Source organism: Podarcis gaigeae (assembly GCF_964106915.1).
Source record: "Podarcis gaigeae genome assembly, chromosome: 12".
In the NCBI taxonomy this organism is placed as follows: domain Eukaryota; kingdom Metazoa; phylum Chordata; class Lepidosauria; order Squamata; family Lacertidae; genus Podarcis; species Podarcis gaigeae.
In genome coordinates this window covers 6947405-6968573 of record NC_139688.1, presented here as the reverse complement: position 1 = coordinate 6968573, position 21169 = coordinate 6947405, and the positions used below count along the sequence as shown (strand labels likewise).

The following is a 21169-nucleotide window of genomic DNA, read 5'->3' as shown; positions in this document are numbered from 1 at the left end:
TGTAGGCCAAAACATCTGTTTGTTTGTTTTTAATCCTCTTTATTAAGTTTCAGTTACAACATCAAAGAAAGAGAAAAAAGAAAACCAAAAAAGAACACAAAAGACAAAACAACAATTTCAAAAAGAAAAAGGGAAAACAAGAAGAAAAAAATATCCACACCTAACACCAGAAAACATCAATCTCTGTTACAATTCTATATCTTATTCTTTAAAACTTTATATATTTAGGTATTTAGATCTTTCTTCTACATCCCTGCTGACCTCCTTCCCTCCCGATTTCGGGCTTCTTGATGAAAGGAAATTTTCCATTTTCTGCAGCTAATAATTGTTGGTGGTTTGCGCATCGTAAGTTTTATAACAGACCTGCTATAGTTTTTAAATTTCTATAGTTTCCTTCAATGTATACCATAAATTTATTCCAATCACTAATAAACTTTGTATTTTTTTGGTTTCTAATTTTTTGCGTCATTTTTGCTAATTCAACATATTCAAATAATTTTGATTGCCAATCCCTAATCGTTGGTGTATTTGTACTTTTCCAATTTTGTGCAATTAGTATTCTGGCCGCTGCTGTCGAATATTGGAATAAAATCTTATCTTCTTTTTTGATTTCGTCCCCAATTATTCCTAGTAAAAAGGCCTCTGGTCTTTTAGGGAAAGTATATTAAAAACATTTTTTTAACTCATTATAAATCAAATCCCAAAATTTCTTCTTTTCCTCGCAGGTCCACCACATATGGTAGAACTTGCCTTCTTTGATTTTACACTTCCAGCAGGCCTTATTTCCTGTTTTGTACATTTTTCCTAATTTTGCTGGTATGATGTACCACCTATACATCATCTTCTCCAAATTTTCTCTAAGTGTGACACTTGCCGTAAATTTTATTCCATTGTAGGCCAAAACATCTGGAGGGCCGCAGGCTGGGGATGCCTGCTTTAGAAGCACCCTAAGGGGAAAAAAACATTTCATGTGCTTCATTTCCACTTACCTTGGACACTTAATTCTGCAATGGTTCTGCTTCCCTCTTTCATTTCGCATATATAGACAGCATCGTCATCCATGGTAACGTTCTGGACTGTAAGCTTCCGATACGTGCCTTCTTCCTCAATGTTGTACTTTTGGCTCTGCTGGAGTTTTGTCTCCTCTTTGAACCAGGTGGTTTCTGTACTTGGAACGGGCACCTCACACTGGAAGGAAGCAGATTCCTTCTCCCGAACTTCCAGGTCTCTAAGTTTCATCTTGAAAGGTATTCTCGGTTCTTGGGAGCAAGGAAAAAAAGCAATAAGTATGGGATCACAAAAGCATAACGGAGCCAGATAAGGATTGCTCTGAATACACTATGATGAAATAGTTAACAACAGGGGAGGGAGACTTGGGCGCAGGTGCTGAAGGTGGCCCTTCAAGCCTCTCTATGTGGCCCTTAGAATGCTCCCAAGGCCACACCTTCTCTCCTGCCACGCTGCTCCAAGCCTTGCTTTGTGTCCTCTTTGAGTGTTTTTGCCTGGCTGGACTGTGTCCCTGAACACTGATAATGCATTTTGATTGGGACTTTTTACCATGTGTGGTGGGACTGCAGTAAAATCAAAATGTTTTGGGAAATGATATACAATGAGCTAAAGCCATTTCCGAGCTTAGGGAGGAGAGGGGGTTGCAGGTTAACCCCTCCCACACACGCGGGGGCTGGCCTTTTGCCCCCGCGAGAACAGGGAATCCCCGGGCGTGCCTTCGACCCTGCCCGCCAATCAGCGGGCTGGGGAGGCGGGGCCTAGCCTATTTAAGGCCAGGCACGCCCAGGGACCGCCCTCTTTCCACCTAGGGAGGTAAGGGCCTCCGGCACGCCCCCGAGCGGGGATACCCGTGGGATCCTAGTTGGCGTACTTCAACAGGACTCCCACGGCTTGTGGATAACCTTTCCCGGTCTCCATGCCGGGTAGTCGATAGGAGCCAATGCCTAAGGCCAATACCTTTCAATTCTGCAATCAATAAAGTTGTGGCCTTTTTATGCCCATTAACCTTAAATAATGTGTCCAGTGTCTTCATTTCACATGGGGGAGGGGACTTGCCACGCAAAGAAAATGTTCCATTTAACATTTGTGAAAAAGCTTGAAGCTTTCTTATTAGGGATAGTGGGGAAAGACCTGCCAAAGAAACTAAAAAATATCAATATGTACGCGACAACAGCGGCAAGAGTCTTAAAAGCACACGGATAGAAGAATGAGGAAATCCCGATGAAAGAACTGTGGCAAGAAAAACTGATAGATTATTCGGAATTGGCAAAACTGACACACAAACTATGTGATAAAGATAACTGTCACTTCAAAGACGAATGGGAACCTTTTATGAAATATTTGAAGAAGCAACAAAATGAACTGGACTCTTTGGCAGGTTTTGAATAAACATTCACAAACTGTTTATTGTAATATATATAGATAGACAACTTGAGGATCTTTACAATTTTATAACATGCAGATAGAAATATGTGTTGAGAAACCAGAGAAAGGAGTTGAGGAAAGTCCGGGGGAGGGAGGTTGGGGTTTTTGGTTTACAGAGGAGGGGGGAAAATAGAGGGGGGGGAATAATGTGGATGCTGTATTTTTGAACTGTGTTGAAATTTCCAACAAAAAAATTATTTAAAAAAAATGCATTTTGCTTGCCGAGATGGAGTAAGGAGTGGTGAGATTGTGTGCAGATATCAGCCTATTGCAGAAAGGTAAGATTTGTATTTCTTTCGCCATTCATTTTTTCTTCTGGCCCTGCCCACCAGTGAGGTGTGGCCCCTGCAGAAGTTTGTCCAGAAGGGAGTGTAGCCCTCAGGTTGAAACCTCACCCTTGGTTTATAATGTACAGTGGTACCTCAGGTTACATACGCTTCAGGTTACATACGCTTCAGGTTACAGACTCCGCTAACCCAGAAATAGTACCTCAGGTTAAGAACTTTGCTTCAGGATGAGAACAGAAATCGTGCTCTGGCGGCGCAGCAGCAGCAGGAGGAGGCCCCATTAGCTAAAGTGGTGCTTCAGGTTAAGAACAGTTGCAGGTTAAGAACAGACCTCCGGAACGAATTAAGTACTTAACCTGAAGGTACCACGGTGCAGCCTGATTCTGTAAACTGATGCAGCGCTTTTGTAGAACTGTTATGCCAATGTACAACAAGCTAGTAAAGGTAAAGGTACCCCTGACCATTAGGTCCAGTCGTGACCGACTCTGGGGTTGCGGTGATTATCTCACTTTATTGGCCGAGGGAGCCGGCGTACAGCTTCCGGGTCATGTGGCCAGCATGACTAAGCCACTTCTGGCAAACCAGAGCAGCGCATGGAAATGCCATTTACCTTCCCACCAGAGCAGTACCTATTTATCTACTTGCACTTTGACGTGCTTTCGAACTGCTAGGTTGGCAGGAGCAGGGACCGAACAACGGGAGCTCACCCCATCGCGGGGATTCGAACCGCTGACCTTCTGATCGGCAAGCCCTAGGCTCTGTGCTTTAGACCACAGCTCCACCCACGTCCCTAACAAGCTAGTACAGTGGTGCCCCGCAAGACGAACGCCTCGCAAGACGAAAAACCCGCTAGACGAAAGGGTTTTCCATTTTGGAGGCGCTTCGCAAAACGAAATCCCCTATGGGGTTGCTTCGCAAGACGAAAAAAATCTTGCATCCCCCCGTGGGTTTTTTTCGCTTTTTTCGCCCTTTTCTTAAGCCGCTAAGCCGCTTATCAGCTGTTCTGCTGATAAGCCGCTTAACAGCTGATCGCTGGAAGCCGCTTGACAGCTGTAGCGCTAATCCGCTAAGCTGTCAATGGGCTTGCTTCGCAAGACGAAAAAACCGCTAGACGAAGAGAATCGCGGAACGGATTAATTTTGTCTTGCGAGGCACCACTGTACTGGACCACAACAAACATGACATTTGGCTAAGGCAGCCTCCTCACCAACACTATTTTCATTTCATTATTGTTACATAGATATCCCACCTTTCCTGCGAGGAGTTGATGGTTCTCCCCTCCCTTTCCATGTTATCCTCACAACCACCTTATGAGGTCAGTTAGGCTGAGAATTGGTGACTAGCCCAAGGTCACCCAGTGAGCATCATAGCCAAGTGGAGATTTAGACCACATCCTAATCCAGCACTCCTACCACTGTGCTACACTGCTTCCCAGTTATCACCACCTCCTCCTGCTCCTCTTTTTCCATATCATTGCTACTGTTATTCTAAAGCAGCAATGCTGCAGCAAGCAAAGGCTCTAGCAGCTCAGTCTGCTGCTTGTGGCTGGAAAGCCAAACAGGAAGTATGTGACTGTTGCCATGAAAACGAAGGGGCAGTCCATTCTCCTTATTGAGCACAGGATGTGAGCTCAGTGTGTGTCATGTGACCTGTACAGGATGTACGTGGGTGGAGTTTGGAGTTTCTCTCTGTTTGTTGAAGAGAGCAGACATCTTTTACTGTATGACTGCTAAAGACAGGAATAAAAGCATGTAGTTACGTTTCTGTCTGTGTCTGATTCCCCTCCCTGGGGATATGCAGGGAGCAGGGAGGAGGAGAAGCAGTTGGTGTGTTTTTCTCACAGCCTGAGGAAAATCGCCGGACGGACCTCGTATGTTTTTCCTGCCGGGAGTCGCCGGAGGGAGGTCAAAGGAATTCAGCCGGTGCCTGAACAGATAGGCACACACCTCTGACCGGGCTAGAATTCCAACAGCTACCACCTGCTTGTTTGCCAGGCAGAGAGCCTATGAGCAAGAAGGCAAAGGCATCTTCTAGTCCTCCTCACCACCTTCTTCTTTGGAGATCCCTTGTAGCTGAGTAAGATTGTCATCCCTAAACACAGTCTTAACAGTGAGTCCGTAAGTGATTGTGGAGGACAATTCTGGATCCACAGGTCCTTCCACAGTGGGGACATTGGTTCCCGGGCGGGAGTTGATCACAGTGTGGATTTACCAAGCGTGCCTTCCTCTTAGCACGTTTCTCCCTTGCGTCCTGAGTTTGAGTGTCTTCAAAGCCCATGACACCTTTGGTCAAGGTTGTTCTCCAACTGGAGCGCTCACAGGCCAGTGTTTGCCAGTTGTCAGTGTTTATACATTTTTTTTAGATTTGCCTTGAGACAGTCTTTAAATCTCTTTTGTTAACCACCAGCATTACGCTTTCCATTTTTAAGTCCGGAATAGAGTAGTTGCTTTGGAAGACGATTATCAGGCATCCGCACAACATGACCAGTCCAACAAAGTTGATGTTGAAGAATTATTGCTTCGACACTGGTGATCTTTGCTTCATCCAGTACACTGATATTAGTTTGGCTGCCTTCCCAAGTGATGTGTAAGATTTTTTGGAGACACCGTTGATGGAAATTTTCAAGGAGCTGGAAATGGCGTTTATAAGTGTCCATGTTTCACAAGCATATAGTAAGGTTGGTAGTACAATAGCTTTGTAAACAAGTTTCCCTGTGAATGTCCCGGTCCTCAAACTCTCTGCACTTCAATCGGGAGAAAGCCGCACTCACAGAGCTCAGGTGATGATGGATTTCGGCATCATTGTTGACCCTTGTGGAAAAATAACTGCCTAGGTAGGATACGTGATTGACATTTTTCAATGTTACACCATTGATATGGATTTGTGGCACTGCAGAGGGGTTATTTTGTATTTGTTGGTGTGCACTTTGGTTTTTTGGATGTTGAGCGACAGGCCAAGCTTTTTGTAAGCTTCTGTGAAGATATTTAGGATAGTTTGGAGGTCATCCTCTGAGCGTGCACACACTACGTTGTCATAGTGGATGAACGTTTGCAGACTGCAAACTCATACAGATAATCAACTGAGGATGCATCTGCACTATGCATTTAAAGCATTATGGTACCACTTTAAACAGTCATGGTTGTCCCCAAGAATCCTGAGAACTGCAATTTGTTAAAGGTCCTGAGAGTTGTTGGGAGACCCCTGTTACCCTCACAGAACTACAATTCCCACAGTTCTCTAGGAAGCAGGGTAGACTGGTAAACCATTCTGGAAAGTGTAGCTTGGCTGTAAAAGTTACAGATAGGTAGCCGTGTTGGTCTGCCATAGTCAAAACAAAAAAAATTCCTTCCAGTAGCACCTTAAAGACCAACTAAGTCAGTTCTTGGTATGAGCTTTCGTGTGCATGCACGAAAGAATCTGAAGAAGTGTGCATGCACACGAAAGCTCATACCAAGAACTGACTTAGTTGGTCTTTAAGGTGCTACTGGAAGGAATTTTTTTTGTTTTGGCTGTAAAAGTTATTGTGTGTATGCAGCCTCAGTGTCAACTTGCAGTTCTACTTCTTTTTTTTTTAAAAAAAAGCTTTTATTTTCAATGCAAAATCGTAACAAAAATTACAAACATTGAGTCCAAAATAGTACTATACAGACAAAAATCCCTGGCACATAAAAAACAAAACAAAACAAACAAACAAACAAAAGAAAAAAACAGAAAAAAAGGGAAAAAAGGGGGGCAAAGGAAACAAGACTAAACAAAAACGAAAAAACACACATCTACAAAGCAAAACCATATCATAACATACATAAACACAAATTGACTTCCTTCCTTTGTTCTAAGACCTCCAAAAATATTTACTCTTACTGTATTGTTGTGTCTAATTAGATTACTTCCATCTTTATGCTTTTTTACATCATTTTTCTTGTTATTTAACCCTGTAAAGCATCATTCATTACATACCAATATACTGACTCCAGAACAATGTTTTTTCATATACTCTTTAGCACAACCCCATTCTTTTAATAGTTTCTGGTCCGATTGTCCCCTTATGTAAGCTGTAAGTCTTGCCAGATTTATGTATTCACAAAATTTAATTTGCCAATCTTTCACTGATGGAATTTTTCTGCTTTTCCAGTTTTTAGCTATAGGCATCCTGGCAGCTGTTGTTGCATAAAGGAATATTTTCCTTTGATTTTCGGGGATATCATTTGTAATTAAACCTAAAAGGAATGCCTCCGGTTTTTTACTAAAAGATATTTTAAACATCCTTTTGAGTTCTTCATAGATTTCATTCCAGAATTGTTTAATGGGTCGGCATTCCCACCACATGTGGAACATTGTTCCTATTTCTTTTTTACATCTCCAACAGGTATTTGATTTTAATTTGTAAATTTTAGCCAATTTTACTGGAGTTAAGTACCATTGGTACACCATTTTCATAAAATTTTCTCTTATTGTATAACATGCCGTGAATTTGATGTCATATTTCCATAATTTCTCCCATTGATCCAGCCGAATTACATATCCTATATCACATGCCCATTTGATCATAACTTCTTTTATTTCTTCATCCTTTAATTCCCATTCCAATAATAAATTATACATTCTGGATATATATTTTTTTGAGTTTTGTAATAATACTTTTTGTAATTTTGATTCTTCTTTTTCAAATCCTATTACTTTATCCTCTTGCAGTTCTACTTCTTTGGGGTTTATTCTCTCTCCCCCCATCCCCAATTTCCTCCTTCTGAATGTTTAAAGGTCAGAAGCGAGTTGTGCCACTCCTGATGCCCTCCAAGAGGGTTGGTAGTGGGCGTGAAGGTTACAATCATTGCCAACTGCATGACAAGAACACCTGTTTGGAACAGCACACAGGACTGCCAGCATGACAAATGACATTCCTTTGTTCTTCCCTCTGTTTGGAATACTTTGAGTATTCAAACAGTCAGTTACTTCAGAGATGAATGCGCTGCATTCTAAATCGAGGCTTGGTCTACACATCCCCAAAAGATCATGTGGTACCGTGATCGTGGAACAGGACCATTTGAAGCTTCTTGGCAGATCACATCCCTGAATGCTTTCCTACAGAATATGCCCTTGCATGTGGAAAAATACGTTCTCCTAAGATACATGCCCTGCAAACATGGCTCAACTGCACTAGTGGTGCCAAAATCCCTTCCCTTCCACATCACTGGATTCCTGTCACTAAAGTATGTTTTTCTTTCAGAGTTTTACTGTAGCTTGTACACCTAGAAATATACTTTGCCTGTTTTGTGACTCCCCGATTATTTTTCCTGGTGCTTTCCCTTCTCCACCGAGGCTAAACACTTTACCGTAAGAACCAACAAAACCATATCAATTTATCATGCAAAACAGAACTGGGAGAAAAATAGTTTACAACTTTTTTTCCTATGGATGTCTTGCTTTCTACAAGCTTGCAGTTAAAATATATATATTATTATGGTTTGGAATTGGATGGCACCCCAGCTGTGGATCTTTTTCCACTTGGAGGTCTAAGTGACCACAACCCTGGTGGAGTTTTGCTACAAACCTGTCCATCTGGTGGGCCACTCTTGCTTTTGAGTAGCTTCCTCAAGTTGTGGGGCTGTAAGCAAGAAAGACCTTTCTCCTAAGGCCTGCCTGCAAGATGGAAGGATAACTGATGATTCACTGGAGACGTCTTGGCTGAGAGCCGTGGGAAATACGTGCTGTTCTCTGACTTCCTCTGCTAGGTCTGCTTCATCATACATAGGTCTTCAATTGGCGACTCATACTCTGAGCCTATTCCAGTGTCTGCTAATGTGGTGCACATAGGGCCACAGGTGGAGCTGTGGTCTTGGGCTTGCCAATCGGAAGATTGACAGTTCAAATCCGCTCAAAGGGATGAGCTTCCGTTGCTCTGTCCAAGCTTCTGCCAACCTAACAGTTCTAAAGCATACCAGTGCAAGTAGATAAATAGATGCCGCTGTGGTGGGAAGGTACATGGCATTTCCGTGTGTTCTGGCACTCGTCCCGGTGTCCCGTTACACCAGTAGCATTTTAGTCATGCTGACCACATGACCTGGAAAGCTGTCTGTGGACGAACACCGGCTCCCTCAGCCTGAAGCGAGATGAGTGCCATACCCCATAGTCGCCTTTGACTGGACTTAACCGTCCAGGGGTCCTTTACCTTTACCTAATGTGGTACCCATTGTCACAGTGGTGGTCTGTGATATCCTACAGTGAACAGGAGTGCTAGCAGCATGACAATAAGGACTACATAGCTAGTTGACTCCCCTGTGAGAGTTATGGTGTCCAAGACAATGGTTTGCTCCGAATAACCCAGTTTGCAAATTTGTGATAGCATATAGAATACTCCTGGAGTGTCTCTGCCTGGAAACGATGCCTTATGAGGAACGGCTAAGGGAGCTAGGCATGTTTAGCCTGGAGAGGAGGAGGTTAAGGGGTGATATGATAGCCATGTTCAAATATATAAAAGGATGTCACATAGAGGAGGGAGAAAGGTTGTTTTCTGCTGCTCCAGAGAAGCGGACACAGAGCAATGGATCCAAACTACAAGAAAGAAGATTCCACCTAAACATTAGGAAGAACTTCCTGACAGTAAGAGCTGTTCGACAGTGGAATGTGCTGCCAAGGAGTGTGGTGGAGTCTCCTTCTTTGGAGGTCTTTAAGCAGAGGCTTGACAACCATATGTCAGGAGTGCTCTGATGGTGTTTCCTGCTTGGCAAGGGGTTGGACTCGATGGCCCTTGTGGTCTCTTCCAACTCTATGATTCTATGAATAACCCAGTTTGCAAATTTGTGATAGCAGATAGAATACTCCTGGAGTGTCTCTGGATAGTTTTTGCTGCTGCACTCCTTTAAGGTGGTTCTGCAGCAGGTTCTACAGTTCCCTTTGGCAGTCCATAGCTGGGCCTAAGGATACTGGTTTGCAGAATGATGGTGGTGCTGGAAAGTTGCCTATTAACCTCCCATATGTAATCCAACTAGCACATGACGATGACAGCTCCTCCTTTGTAAAGCTCTTTGACTGTGATGTCAAAACTGTTTCTGGAGGTAGATGGCATTATGTTCTTCCTGGTTAAGCAATGCTGTTTGTTGACAATGATCTCGGCACAAGGACAGAAGCACTCTAGGCAAAAGTCCAATCTTGTACAGCAGCCATCAGGAGGGATCCATGCAGAATTTATCTCTTGGAAGCACTGTGAGGAATGCTATTGAGTGTTGTTGCACTCTTTAATTGGGCGGTGGGTCATAAACTAAGTTTTGGATGATAAACGATAGGGAAAATCTTCCAGGTTGCCAGAAACCACATCATATTTGTGAAATTCTGGTGGATCAAATAGAGAACTGAGTTCTTGCCAGGTTTATGGTGCTTTATAAACTGGGCAAAGCACTGGTGCAATTGAGGAGAATGGTATCATGTTTCCCCCAACAGCAGACTTGGGTGGCATGAGGATAGTTTTAATTATGGAAAGGCAGCATACAGATAAAATGGCGGTGTTAGTGATGATCAAATCACTACGTTTGATTATCCACATCTGAGCAAATCCATTTGATCAAATCAATTATTCCTTCAATTCCTATTCATTTAATTTACAGTCCACTTGTGATTTCACAGCTCATTACCTTCTCCATTTCCAAAGTAGCTGAGCGTTTGATTTGAAGGAATGGCATCAAAACATTACATGTTTTAAAACTACTCTGACATCTGTAAGCTATTGGAACACATTTTCAGCATTTGAAACTGGCAGGAGTCACTCCCACACTCCCAGTTTTCCAGTTTGTGATAGCCTCACAACCTATGCCAGGGGTCAGCAAACTTTTTCAGCAGGGAGCCGGTCCACTGTCCCTCAGACCTTGTGGGGGGCCAAACTATATTGGGGGGGGGGAATGAATGAATTCCTATGCCCCACAAATAACCCAGATATGCATTTTAAATAAAAGGGCACATTCTACTCATGTAAAAACACGCTGATTCTCGGACTGTCCGCGGACCGGATTGAGAAGGCGATTGGGCTGGATCCGGCCCCCAGGCCTTAGTTTGCCTACCCATGACCTATGCAAACACTTTTTCCAGATTTCTAAGCCGAGCAATACGAAACCAGGTTACATGGCCACTGTTTTTGACTTGAGCTTCACATTCTCATCTTTGCTAAAATAACCACGCTCGTTAAGCCAGTCCTGTCAGCCCTTTACTGCACTGTCTCACAGCTACTGAGATCTATCCTAAATGAAAGGCAGGATATTTTATTTCTCTCTCAGCCGAAGGGAAACTTCATTGCCAGCGGAAACACCCCAACCTTTCCAGACTACAGCATACTTCTGTCATTAACACCCCTATTTCTGCTGAGGCTTTTGAAAGTTACTGTCAGATGTGGGAAAATATTTAAGGTCGGCGATAGTGCTGAAGGGACCTGCCGCAATCCCTTGTAGACCTATACTTGTGTGTTGTGGGTTAGTGGTTTTCATTAAGCTATCATGCTTTTTGGGGTACTACAATGTTTTAAAGGGGTTCCTAGGATATACAGTAGCTCAGGGCTCATCCAGGCTTCCTTTTGTGCCACATTCCTAGGCACAGGTCTGGGATTTAAAGCCCTGTTACTGAGTGGTTTGCTTTGTTTTTGTCTCAGCCCTTTCCCCAAGAAAAGCTGCATTTTATTGCTGAATCACAGCAAATGGCAGCTGAGTTTTCTGAAGATTGCCATTTGCTCCAATTCAGCAGTAAAATGTGGTTTTCCCAGAGAGAGCACCGGGACCAAAAAAACCCCACATGCTTGGACATGGGGCTTTAAATCCAGGACCTGTGCATGGAAAGCATGGTGCTACAGTAAATCTTGATGAGCTTTATGTGGCAAAGGATCTGCATCACATGCAAAGGTCCCAGGTTCAGTCCTCTGCAGTATACCTGAAGGAGCGTCTCCACCTCCATCATTCAACCCGGACAGAGGTCCAGCGCAGAGGGCCTTCTGGCGGTTCCCTCACTGCGAGAAGACAAGTTACAGGGAACCAGGCAGAGGGCCTTCTCGGTGGTGGTACCCACCCTGTGGAACACCCTCCCACCAGATGTCAAAGAGAGAAACAACTACCATACTTTTAGAAGACATCTAAAGGCAACCCTGTTTAGGGAAGCTCTTAATGTTTAACAGACTACTGTATTTAATACTTTGTTGGAAGTTGCCCAGTGTGGCTGGGGAAACCCAGCCAGATGGGCGGGGTATTATTATTATTATTATTATTATTATTATTATTATTATTATTAAGCTGGGAATCTCCCCTGTTTAGACAATACTGAGCTAGATATGCTGATGCTCTAACTCAATACAAGACAACTTTTGATGTTCCCAGGCATTCCTTTATGTAGAATGACACAAAGGATCCCCGCAGTACAGTTCTCTGACTGGCAGCACCCCTCCAAAGTCAGTAGTCTTCCCCATCCTGGCTACCCAAAGCTCTCCAACTGCAAATGGAAAGCGCTCGACAATAAGGTACAAAGCATGCACACGGCCCCTAGGCTAATTTGCCACAGGTATCCTTGCTAAAACTCAGCTCTCTGGATCTCTTAAGAGCAAACTACACGTGCAGACTTTTTTTAAAAAAGTATGTCCTTAAACTGGACAATTTTACTTCTAAGAAAAAAGAAGCTGTGGGGCTCTGATCTGAAACATGCTCCAAATCCAGTGCGATGGCCTGGGATTCGGACTTGGATGCTGAACCTGAGGGATCCCAGCCCTCACAGGATTCCCCACCTCCAGAACCAGCTGAGCCGGGGCTGGGGCTTGAGCCTGAAGGGTCCTCACCTGTGCTGGATCCTCAGGTGCCAGGTACCAGCTGAGTCTGCTCTGGCTCCTGAGGTGATGGAGGACCCATTGCCTGCAGGTGCTCCACTCTCAGCCCTGTCAGGGGAATCTAAGGTTGCCTCTGGGTCTGGTAGCCCTCCAGCCTCTCCTGAGCTGCAGAGGCTCAGGGCAGAGAGGCGGAGGGAAGTAAGTTCTCACAGGAGGAGTGCTCACCTCCAGGCCAGGAGAGGCGAGTCACCTGAGGATCGGGGCCGCCCTATGCCTCGGGGCAGATAAAAGCCAGCCAGCCCCAGTCCCAAGTTGCGGGAGCAACACTGTTGGATGCCAGTTCCAGCTTGAACCCTGTCCTGCTTTCCTGCCGGAGCTCCTGACCTCACCCGACTCCCTGCCCTGCACCCAGCTTCGACTTCTACGGACTGCCTCCATATTGCGCCTTCAACCTCGGACTGGACTTGGACCTCGCCACTCGGATAACCCACAGGACCAGCACATCCAGACTTGGTCTCTCAAGCAGTTCCTGCTGAAAATCCACAGCCATGCATTTGAAACACCTGATTTCCACACACACACACACACAAATCCTGGGGACCATAGGTTGTTAAGGGTTCTAGGGACTGTAGGTTATTAAGGGTTCTGTGAATTATAGCTCTGTGAGAGATAAAAACTATAGCTCCCATTATTCATAGAATCATAGAGTTGGAAGAGACCACCAGGGCCATCGAGTCCAACCCCCTGCCTAGCAGGAAACACCATCAGAGCACTCCTGACATATGGTTGTCAAGCCTCTGCTTAAAGACCTCCAAAGAAGGAGACTCCACCACACTCCTTGGCAGCAAATTCCACTGTCAAACAGCTCTTACTGTCAGGAAGTTCTTCCTAATGTTTAGGTGGAATCTTCTTTCTTGTAGTTTGGATCCATTGCTCCGTGTCCCCTTCTCTGGAGCAGCAGAAAACAACCTTTCTCCCTCCTCTATGTGACATCCTTTTATATATTTGAACATGGCTATCATATCACCCCTTAACCTCCTCTTCTGCAGGCTAAACATGCCCAGCTCCCTTAGCCGTTCCTCATAAGGCATCGTTTATTCTTTTGGGTGCATGTTGTAGATGTGACCACAGGACACACTGTCCTTATCAGAGGACCCTGGAGGATCTAGATGTGTTTTCTGAGGTGAAGCAGAAGAGAGTTGAGGCCTCCTGTACTGTTTTTCAGCTCAGGCTGAGTGCACTTAGTGAGGGGACGGCTTCAAGTGCTGTTGCTCTTTGGGGCTGTATTTGTGCCTGGAGACACCTGTTGCCATGGAAGGCGAGGGAGGCCCTGCGGCTCGTGGCTCACAGGCTGCCAAACAGCTGCCGGACCATTGCAGCCCTTCTGCCACTGCCTGCCCAATACCTGATGGACATCGACAGGCTGGATTTAAGTATCGGACATTTGCTTGCCAGCTCTCAGAGGAGCAAACCCACAGCAACTGTATGCCTTAATCCTTCAGCACCCTAATGCTTTAATCTTTGCAGATGAGCAGTAAAACCACTTCACTGCTGAGACGTCCCATTGATAGACGTACTGTGCCGGAATGCCTTATTAAGCCATGCCCGCTCTCAATTCTAAGGTGGCTTTAGAAGGCAATGGAGTTAAGACCTGCCAAGGAAGCTGGAAAATATCTTCATGTAAGTGACAACGGCGCCAAGAGTCTTAATAGAACAAGGATGGAAGAATGAGGAAATCCCAACTAAAGAACTATGGTGAGAGAAACTGATGGACTACGCAGAATTGGCAAAACTGACACATAAACTACAGGACAAGGATAACTGTGACTTTAAAGATGAATGGGAACCTTTTACAAAGTACTTAAAGAGACAACAAAGTGAACTGGACTCCTTGGCAGGTTTTAAATAAACACTCCTATTTATCTACTTGCACTTTGATGTGCTTTCGAACTGCTAGGTTGGCAGGAGCAGGGACCGAGCGATGGGAGCTCACCCCAATTTACCCCAAATGGAACGGGGACAAGAGAAGATGGCGTCTGCCAGCAGCGAAATGACTTTTGGATTGATTCGGCATAAACACCAGCGTGTGAGGAGATACTGCAACAACAGCGGAGAGTCATACACCTAAAATCCACACAGAAACACATCATTGCTTATTTCAACTCGCTTGTGGAAACAACTCAGAGGCCATGAAAGAAGGAAGGTTAACAACAGGAAGATTTAAAGGAACTGTTGGAAAGACTATTCAAGGCAGCAGAGATATGAGATGATCAGAGTCCCATCCCCCCGAACCTGAAGCATGGGAAGTCCCAACAAAAAAATTATAATTTAGGCAGAATATTTGGACTATTTGATATGTACTTGTATAATTTGGAACATTCAATGTGATTCGATTGGATTGTTAAAATGGGAAACTTAATAAAAATGAATTAAAAATAAAAAACAACAATAAATGGAACTGGGACATGCCATTAGCCCAAGCCATTGTGAAACACAGCTACTCACCTTTGACTGTGACCAGCACAGAGCTGTATGTTTGCCCTGCCAGGTTGGAAGCCGTGCATGTGTAGAGGCCGTTGTCAACCTGTTTGCAGAAGAGGATCTTCAGCACAAAATTCTCCTGCTCATCCTCGTAGATGATGTGCCTCCGCCCTTCGAGGATGACCTCGCCATCCTTCTTCCAAACAGTCTCTGGCTTGGGTTCTCCCGTCACGTAGCAGCTCATCTTGGCGTGTTTCCCCTCTGTGACGGTGAAAGTACGCGTTGTCACCCCGTAGTAAGGACCACCATCGCCCCGGAAGCTCTTTGCTGTCAAACTGGCGGCCCTCTCGTAGTCAAGGGAGAGGCTCAGGCCGAGTTTCGACCGCCCTTCCATGGAGGTGTATGCCGTGGAGATGAGAGAGTCGGCAGTGGTTAGGTCTGTCTTCCTGATTTCTTCTCGCCTTTTTTGCAAGTGTGAGAGCAAAGGGGAAGTGTTGCTGCTGTCTGTGTCTATAGTGTGCCTTGTGCCACCTGGGCTGTAAGAATCTGGCGTGTCCACCACCAACGCAGCTGCTGCGCTGGTGGCCCCAACAGGGTTCTCTGCACGGCAAGTGTACGTCCCGCTGTCCACCAAACGAGTGCTTTGGATCTTGAGGGCATTTTTCTCCCCCTGGGTCTCAATCTGGATGCGGTTGGACTCTGACCGCCCGCCCAGGTGCCTCCCGTCTTTCTCCCAGTTCACCGAAAGGGGTGGGCTACCCTGGACAATGCATTTGAACATGGCGTCTTCTCCCATGATGACTCGGATAGAAGTGGGCTTCTGGATGAAATAAGGTGCCGATTCTGTCACAGTCGTCTGCTCCCCAACTTTGATGCTAACTGCGGCAAAAGCTTCCCCAATCGAGTTCTTGGCCCTGCAGATATATTGACCGCTGTCGTCCAGGCTCAAGTCATAAATGGTTAAACGATAGAGGTCGCCATCTTCCACCATTTTAAATCTTCCCCCTGTCTGGATAGGAAGTTTATCCTTCTCCCAGCTGACCAGCGGGATGGGATTTCCAATGATCTGGCAACTGAGTGTGGCATCTTTCCCCATGGATACCACAAAGGCCTTCGGCCTGGTCAGGAACCTGGGGACTCCACTGTAAGAGCTGAAATCCATCTTGATGGCCTGGAAAGAAAAAAAGAGGGGGGAAAGCAACTGTAAGAGCAATGGCAGGTTGTCGTTTTTTAACCCTTCATAGCATTAAAGTATCTGACAGCAGCCACAAAAAGCCTGAATTTCTGGACCATAATGTTTCCAGCTTTGAAGAGCACAACGTCTGACCTTCAGGTTGGTCTATCATTATAGACAATCCTCACCTGATTGCTTCAGGCACTTAAGCCTGAACACATTCAAAGCCAATCTGTCAAGAATCTGAGCGGAATTGCAAAACTTCATACACTTGCAGAGGATATACATATACATCAAAGAATCATAGAATCATAGAATCATAGAGTTGGAAGAGACCACAAGGGCCATCGAGTCCAACCCCCTGCCAAGCAGGAAAAACCATCAGAGCACTCCTGACATATGGTTATCAAGCATCTGCTTAAAGACCTCCAAAGAAGGAGACTCCACCACACTCCTTGGCAGCAAATTCCACTGTCGAACAGCTCTCACTGTCAGGAAGTTCTTCCTAATGTTTAGGTGGAATCTTCTTTCTTGTAGTTTGGAACCATTGCTCCGTGTATGCTTCTCTGGAGCAGCAGAAAACAACCTTTCTCCCTCCTCTATGTGACATCCTTTTATATATTTGAACATGGCTATCATATCACCCCTTAACCTCCTCTTCTCCAGGCTAAACATGCCCAGCTCCCTTAGCCGTTCCTCATAAGGCATCGTTTCCAGGCCTTTGACCATTTTGGTTGCCCTCCTCTGGACACGTTCCAGTTTGTCAGTGTCCTTCTTGAACTGTGGTGCCCAGAACTGGACACAGTACTCCAGGTGAGGTCTGACCAGAGCAGAATACAGTGGCACTATTACTTCCCTTGATCTAGATGCTATACTCCTATTGATGCAGCCCAGAATTGCATTGGCTTTTTTAGCTGCCGCGTCACACTGTTGGCTCATGTCAAGTTTGTGGTCAACCAAGACTCCTAGATCATATACATATACACATACAGTCATACCTCATGTTACGTTTGCTTCAGGTTGCGCGTTTTCAGGTTGCGTCCCGTGGCAACCCAGAAGTAACGAAATGGGTTACTTCTGGGTTTCACCCCTCGTGCATGCGCAAACACACAAAATGACATCATGCACATGTGCAGAAGCAGCGAATCGCGACCCATGCATGCGCAGACGCGCAGATGCGGGTTGCGTTCTTTTCAGGTTGTGAACGGGTCTCCGGAACAGATCCCGTTCGCAACCAGAGGTACCACTGTACAGTTGGATGCTAAAGCATTTACCCTCTCCAAGCTAATTACCATTTCACCATAATTGGAAATAGGAAACATTCATCCATCTCATATAAGGTATACCTGAAGGAGCATTTCCACCCCCAGTGTTCAGCTCCAAGGGCGTTCTGGCGGCTCCCTCACTGCGAGAAGTGAAGTTACAGTGAACTTGGCAGAGGGACTCCTCAGCACCCACCCTGTGGGGAATGCCTTCCCATCAGATGTCAAAGAGATAAACAATTATATGACTTTCCAAAGACATCTGAAGAAAGCTCTATCGGGAGGTTTTTAAGGGAAGTTTTTAATGTCTGATGTTTCATTATGTTTTTTATATTCTCATAGAATCATAGAGTTGGAAGAGACCACAAGGGCCATCGAGTCCAACCCCCTGCCAAGCAGGAAACACCATCAGAGCACTCCTGACATATGGTTGTCAAGCCTCTGCTTAAAGACCTCCAAAGAAGGAGACTCCACCACACTCCTTGGCAGCAAATTCCACTGTCGAACAGCTCTTACTGTCAGGAAGTTCTTCCTAATGTTTAGGTGGAATCTTCTTTCTTGTAGTTTGGAAACATTGCTCCGTGTCCGCTTCTCTGGAGCAGCAGAAAACAACAAAAAAATTATGTTGGAAGCTGCCCAGAGTGGCTGGGGCAACCCAGGCAGATGGTCAAGGTATAAGCAATAAATTATAATAATATTATTATTAAGCAAGTGAAGGCATGCTCTGGATTTCTTTTTGGGTAAATCATTTTTTAAATAACTTTTTGTTAATACAGTTGGAAATTGACCACTGAAATGAAAATTGCAGGATAAGACATTGCAAGGCCAGCATATGTTATGATGACCAGTCCTGTTATGACCAATCCAGAGGCTGCCCAAACAAGATTGGTTCAGGTGTTGCCTACAGACCATCGGCTGGCGATCTAGGCAATGGGGTGTCCTACAACTAATCCAGAATGCGGCAGCTAGACTGGTGACTGGGGGCGGCTGCCGAGACCACATAACACCGGTCTTGAAAGACCTACATTGGGCTCCCAGTACGTTTCCAAGCACAATTCAAAGTGTTGGTGTTGACCTTTAAAGCCCTAAATGGCCTCGGCCCAGTATACCTGAAGGAGCGTCTCCACCACCATCGTTCAGCCACTGAGGTCCAGCGCCGAGGGCCTTCTGGCGGTTCCCTCATTGTGAAATGTGAGGTTACAGGGAACCAGGCAGAGGGCCTTCTCAGTAGTGGCACCCGCCCTGTGGCACCCGTGGAACGCCCTCCCATCAGATGTCAAAGAGATAAACAACTACCTGACATTCAGAAGACATCTTAATACCTGACATTCAGAAGACATCTTAAGGCAGCCCGGTTCAGGGAAGTTTTTAATGTATGACATATTAGTGTATTTTTTGTCTTTGTGGAAGCCGCCCAGAGTGGCTGGGGAAACCCAGCCAGATGGGCGGGGTACAAATAATAAATTATTATTATTATTCTATTATTCCAAGTGCTGTGGACTATAACTCATCCCTGACCACTGGCCATGCTGACAGGGGCTAGAAATGGGAGAGAATTTTGGTTCAGTTCACTTTCTAATATGAACATCCCAAATTCATACTTCTTGAAACTTCTTGAACCAAAATGCAGTTCTTCTTTGGAATTCACATCTCTGAATTTTGTAGCGCACTTCTCCAACCAAATGATGTGTACAACAATGTGGGAGTGTGCCTGTTTCTGAAAATAACATACAAAAATGCATTACACTTGGGGAAACCTCATACAAAAATGTGTATATATTCGGCAAAATTTGAACTAAAATGTTGGTGAATATTCGTGAGGAATTCTAAAAAAATTCAAATTGATGCAGAAATTAATTAATAATAATAATAATAATAATAATAATAATAATAATAATAATAATAATTTATTATTTATACCCCACCTATCTGGCTGAGTTTCCCCAGCCACTCTGGGCGGCTCCCAATCAAGTGTTAAAAACAATACAGCATTAAATATTAAAAACTTCCCTAAACTGGGCTGCCTTCAGATGTCTTTTAAAAAGAAGACAGCTGCTTATATCCTTCACATCTGAAGGGAGGGCATTCCACAGGGCGGGCGCCACTACCAAAAAGACCCTGCTGAGAAATGGGATGAACTTAAGAATAGAAAAATTGGAAACTGAGAAAATGCCAAAATCTGCCCATACCTAGCTGAGGCTGATGGGAGTTATAGTACAAAACATCCGGTGGGCACCACAGTGCTTTATATATTCAGCTCTTTGTATTTTCCCAACCAAGTCCACTAAAATTGCAGTGTAAAGCCTCATCCCCACACTGAAAAACCACAAGCACAAACACCACTTGTATGCACATCTCTCAAAAAGACTGAGACAAGTCATCATACCACCAAAAATAGACTATAAAGCAAGTACATACCCCAAAAGTCTGACTAACCCTCCCAAATTAGGAGTTTGCACCAGTTGATTAACTCAGTGGGAAACTGATATCATTGGGTCCAAATATGTGTCTCTGATGATGTTACTGAAAGTCCATTCATCATTTCAACCCAGTTATATCAGTTCATGAATCACAATGCGAAATGATGCCTTTATTTAGACTATCTGGTGCTGGAGATACAAAACCCAGCTACTAGCTTTTTGTATCTCCATAAGATGGTTAAATTCTTAGCAACTGAAAAACGTATGAGGAGCCCTAATGGATCAGGCCATAAGTCCATCTAGTTCAGCATGGTGTTTCCCACAATGGCCAAAACCTCACAAGCAAGACATGAGAATCGTGGTCCTCTCTTTTGGGTCCTAGGACCCTCGTACCTACAGACCGCCTCTCCTGGTATGTCCCATGGAGGACCTTACGGTCTTCAAACAAAAACACCTTGGAGGTCCCAGGCCACAGAGAAGTTAGGCTGGCCTCAACCAGAGCCAGGGCTTTTTCGGCTGTGGCCCTGATCTGGTGGAACGCTCTGTCCCAAGAGACTAGGGCCCTGCGGGACTGGACATCTTTCTGCAGGGCCTGCAAGACAGAGCTGTTCCACCAGGCCTTTGGCCAAGGCACAGCCTGACCCCCTCCTTTGGTAATCCTCACAGAACTCTAGGGCAATGGTTGCCATTAATTTGATTTTGAATTGATTTTAGAATGAATTGATTTTAGAATGAATTGATTTTAGAATTAATTAGAATTAATTTAGAATTAATTTAATTAGAATTAATTTAGAATTGTTAGTTTTATTGATGTTAGCTGCTCTGAGCCCGGCTTTGGCTGGGGAGGGTGGAATATAAATAAAAAATTATTATTATTATTATTATTATTATTATTATTATTATTATTTCTTATCCCGCAGCAACTGGTGCTCAGAGGCATACTTTTCCTGAAGCTGGAGTTTGAATATAGCCATCATATATTAGTTACCGTGCCATGTTCAAGATTCTTGTATTAATTTGCACATTCCTTAACAGCTCAGATCTAGAACACCCCATATTCTTGCCTGATCACTGGGTGGTTATCAGCAGCTCCTAGTGATGATTTATTTATTTTAAAATATTTTAAAATAAGTAAATCACCACTAGAAGCCCCTGAGAGTACCTGGATTTGAAAAGTCAACTAAGGGCTCATCCAGACTTCCTTTTGTTGCCATGTTTCTAGGAACAGGTCTGGACTTTAAATCACCATGTCCAAACATGGTTTTGTCATCGCAGCTGTTTATCTGCTTTGTCCTGGTGGTTTAGTAGGGAAAAGCTGATTTTTTCTT

General features: G+C 44.6%; 1 protein-coding gene across 50 annotated transcripts in view; it reads right to left on the bottom strand.

The window, feature by feature from the left end:
* The window catches only part of OBSCN (obscurin, cytoskeletal calmodulin and titin-interacting RhoGEF), a 265894-nt gene that overhangs the window by 236849 nt on the left and 7876 nt on the right, over positions 1–21169 (bottom strand). For all 50 annotated transcript variants that reach the window (XM_083703814.1, XM_083703862.1, XM_083703817.1 and 47 more), the window contains exons 2-3: positions 15010–16156; positions 990–1259 (exon numbers count right to left, since the gene is read on the bottom strand). In XM_083703814.1, the coding sequence (XP_083559940.1) occupies positions 990–1259; positions 15010–16147 (1408 nt within the window). In that variant the 5' untranslated portion in view covers positions 16148–16156. The remainder of the gene's footprint in view (positions 1–989; positions 1260–15009; positions 16157–21169) is intronic.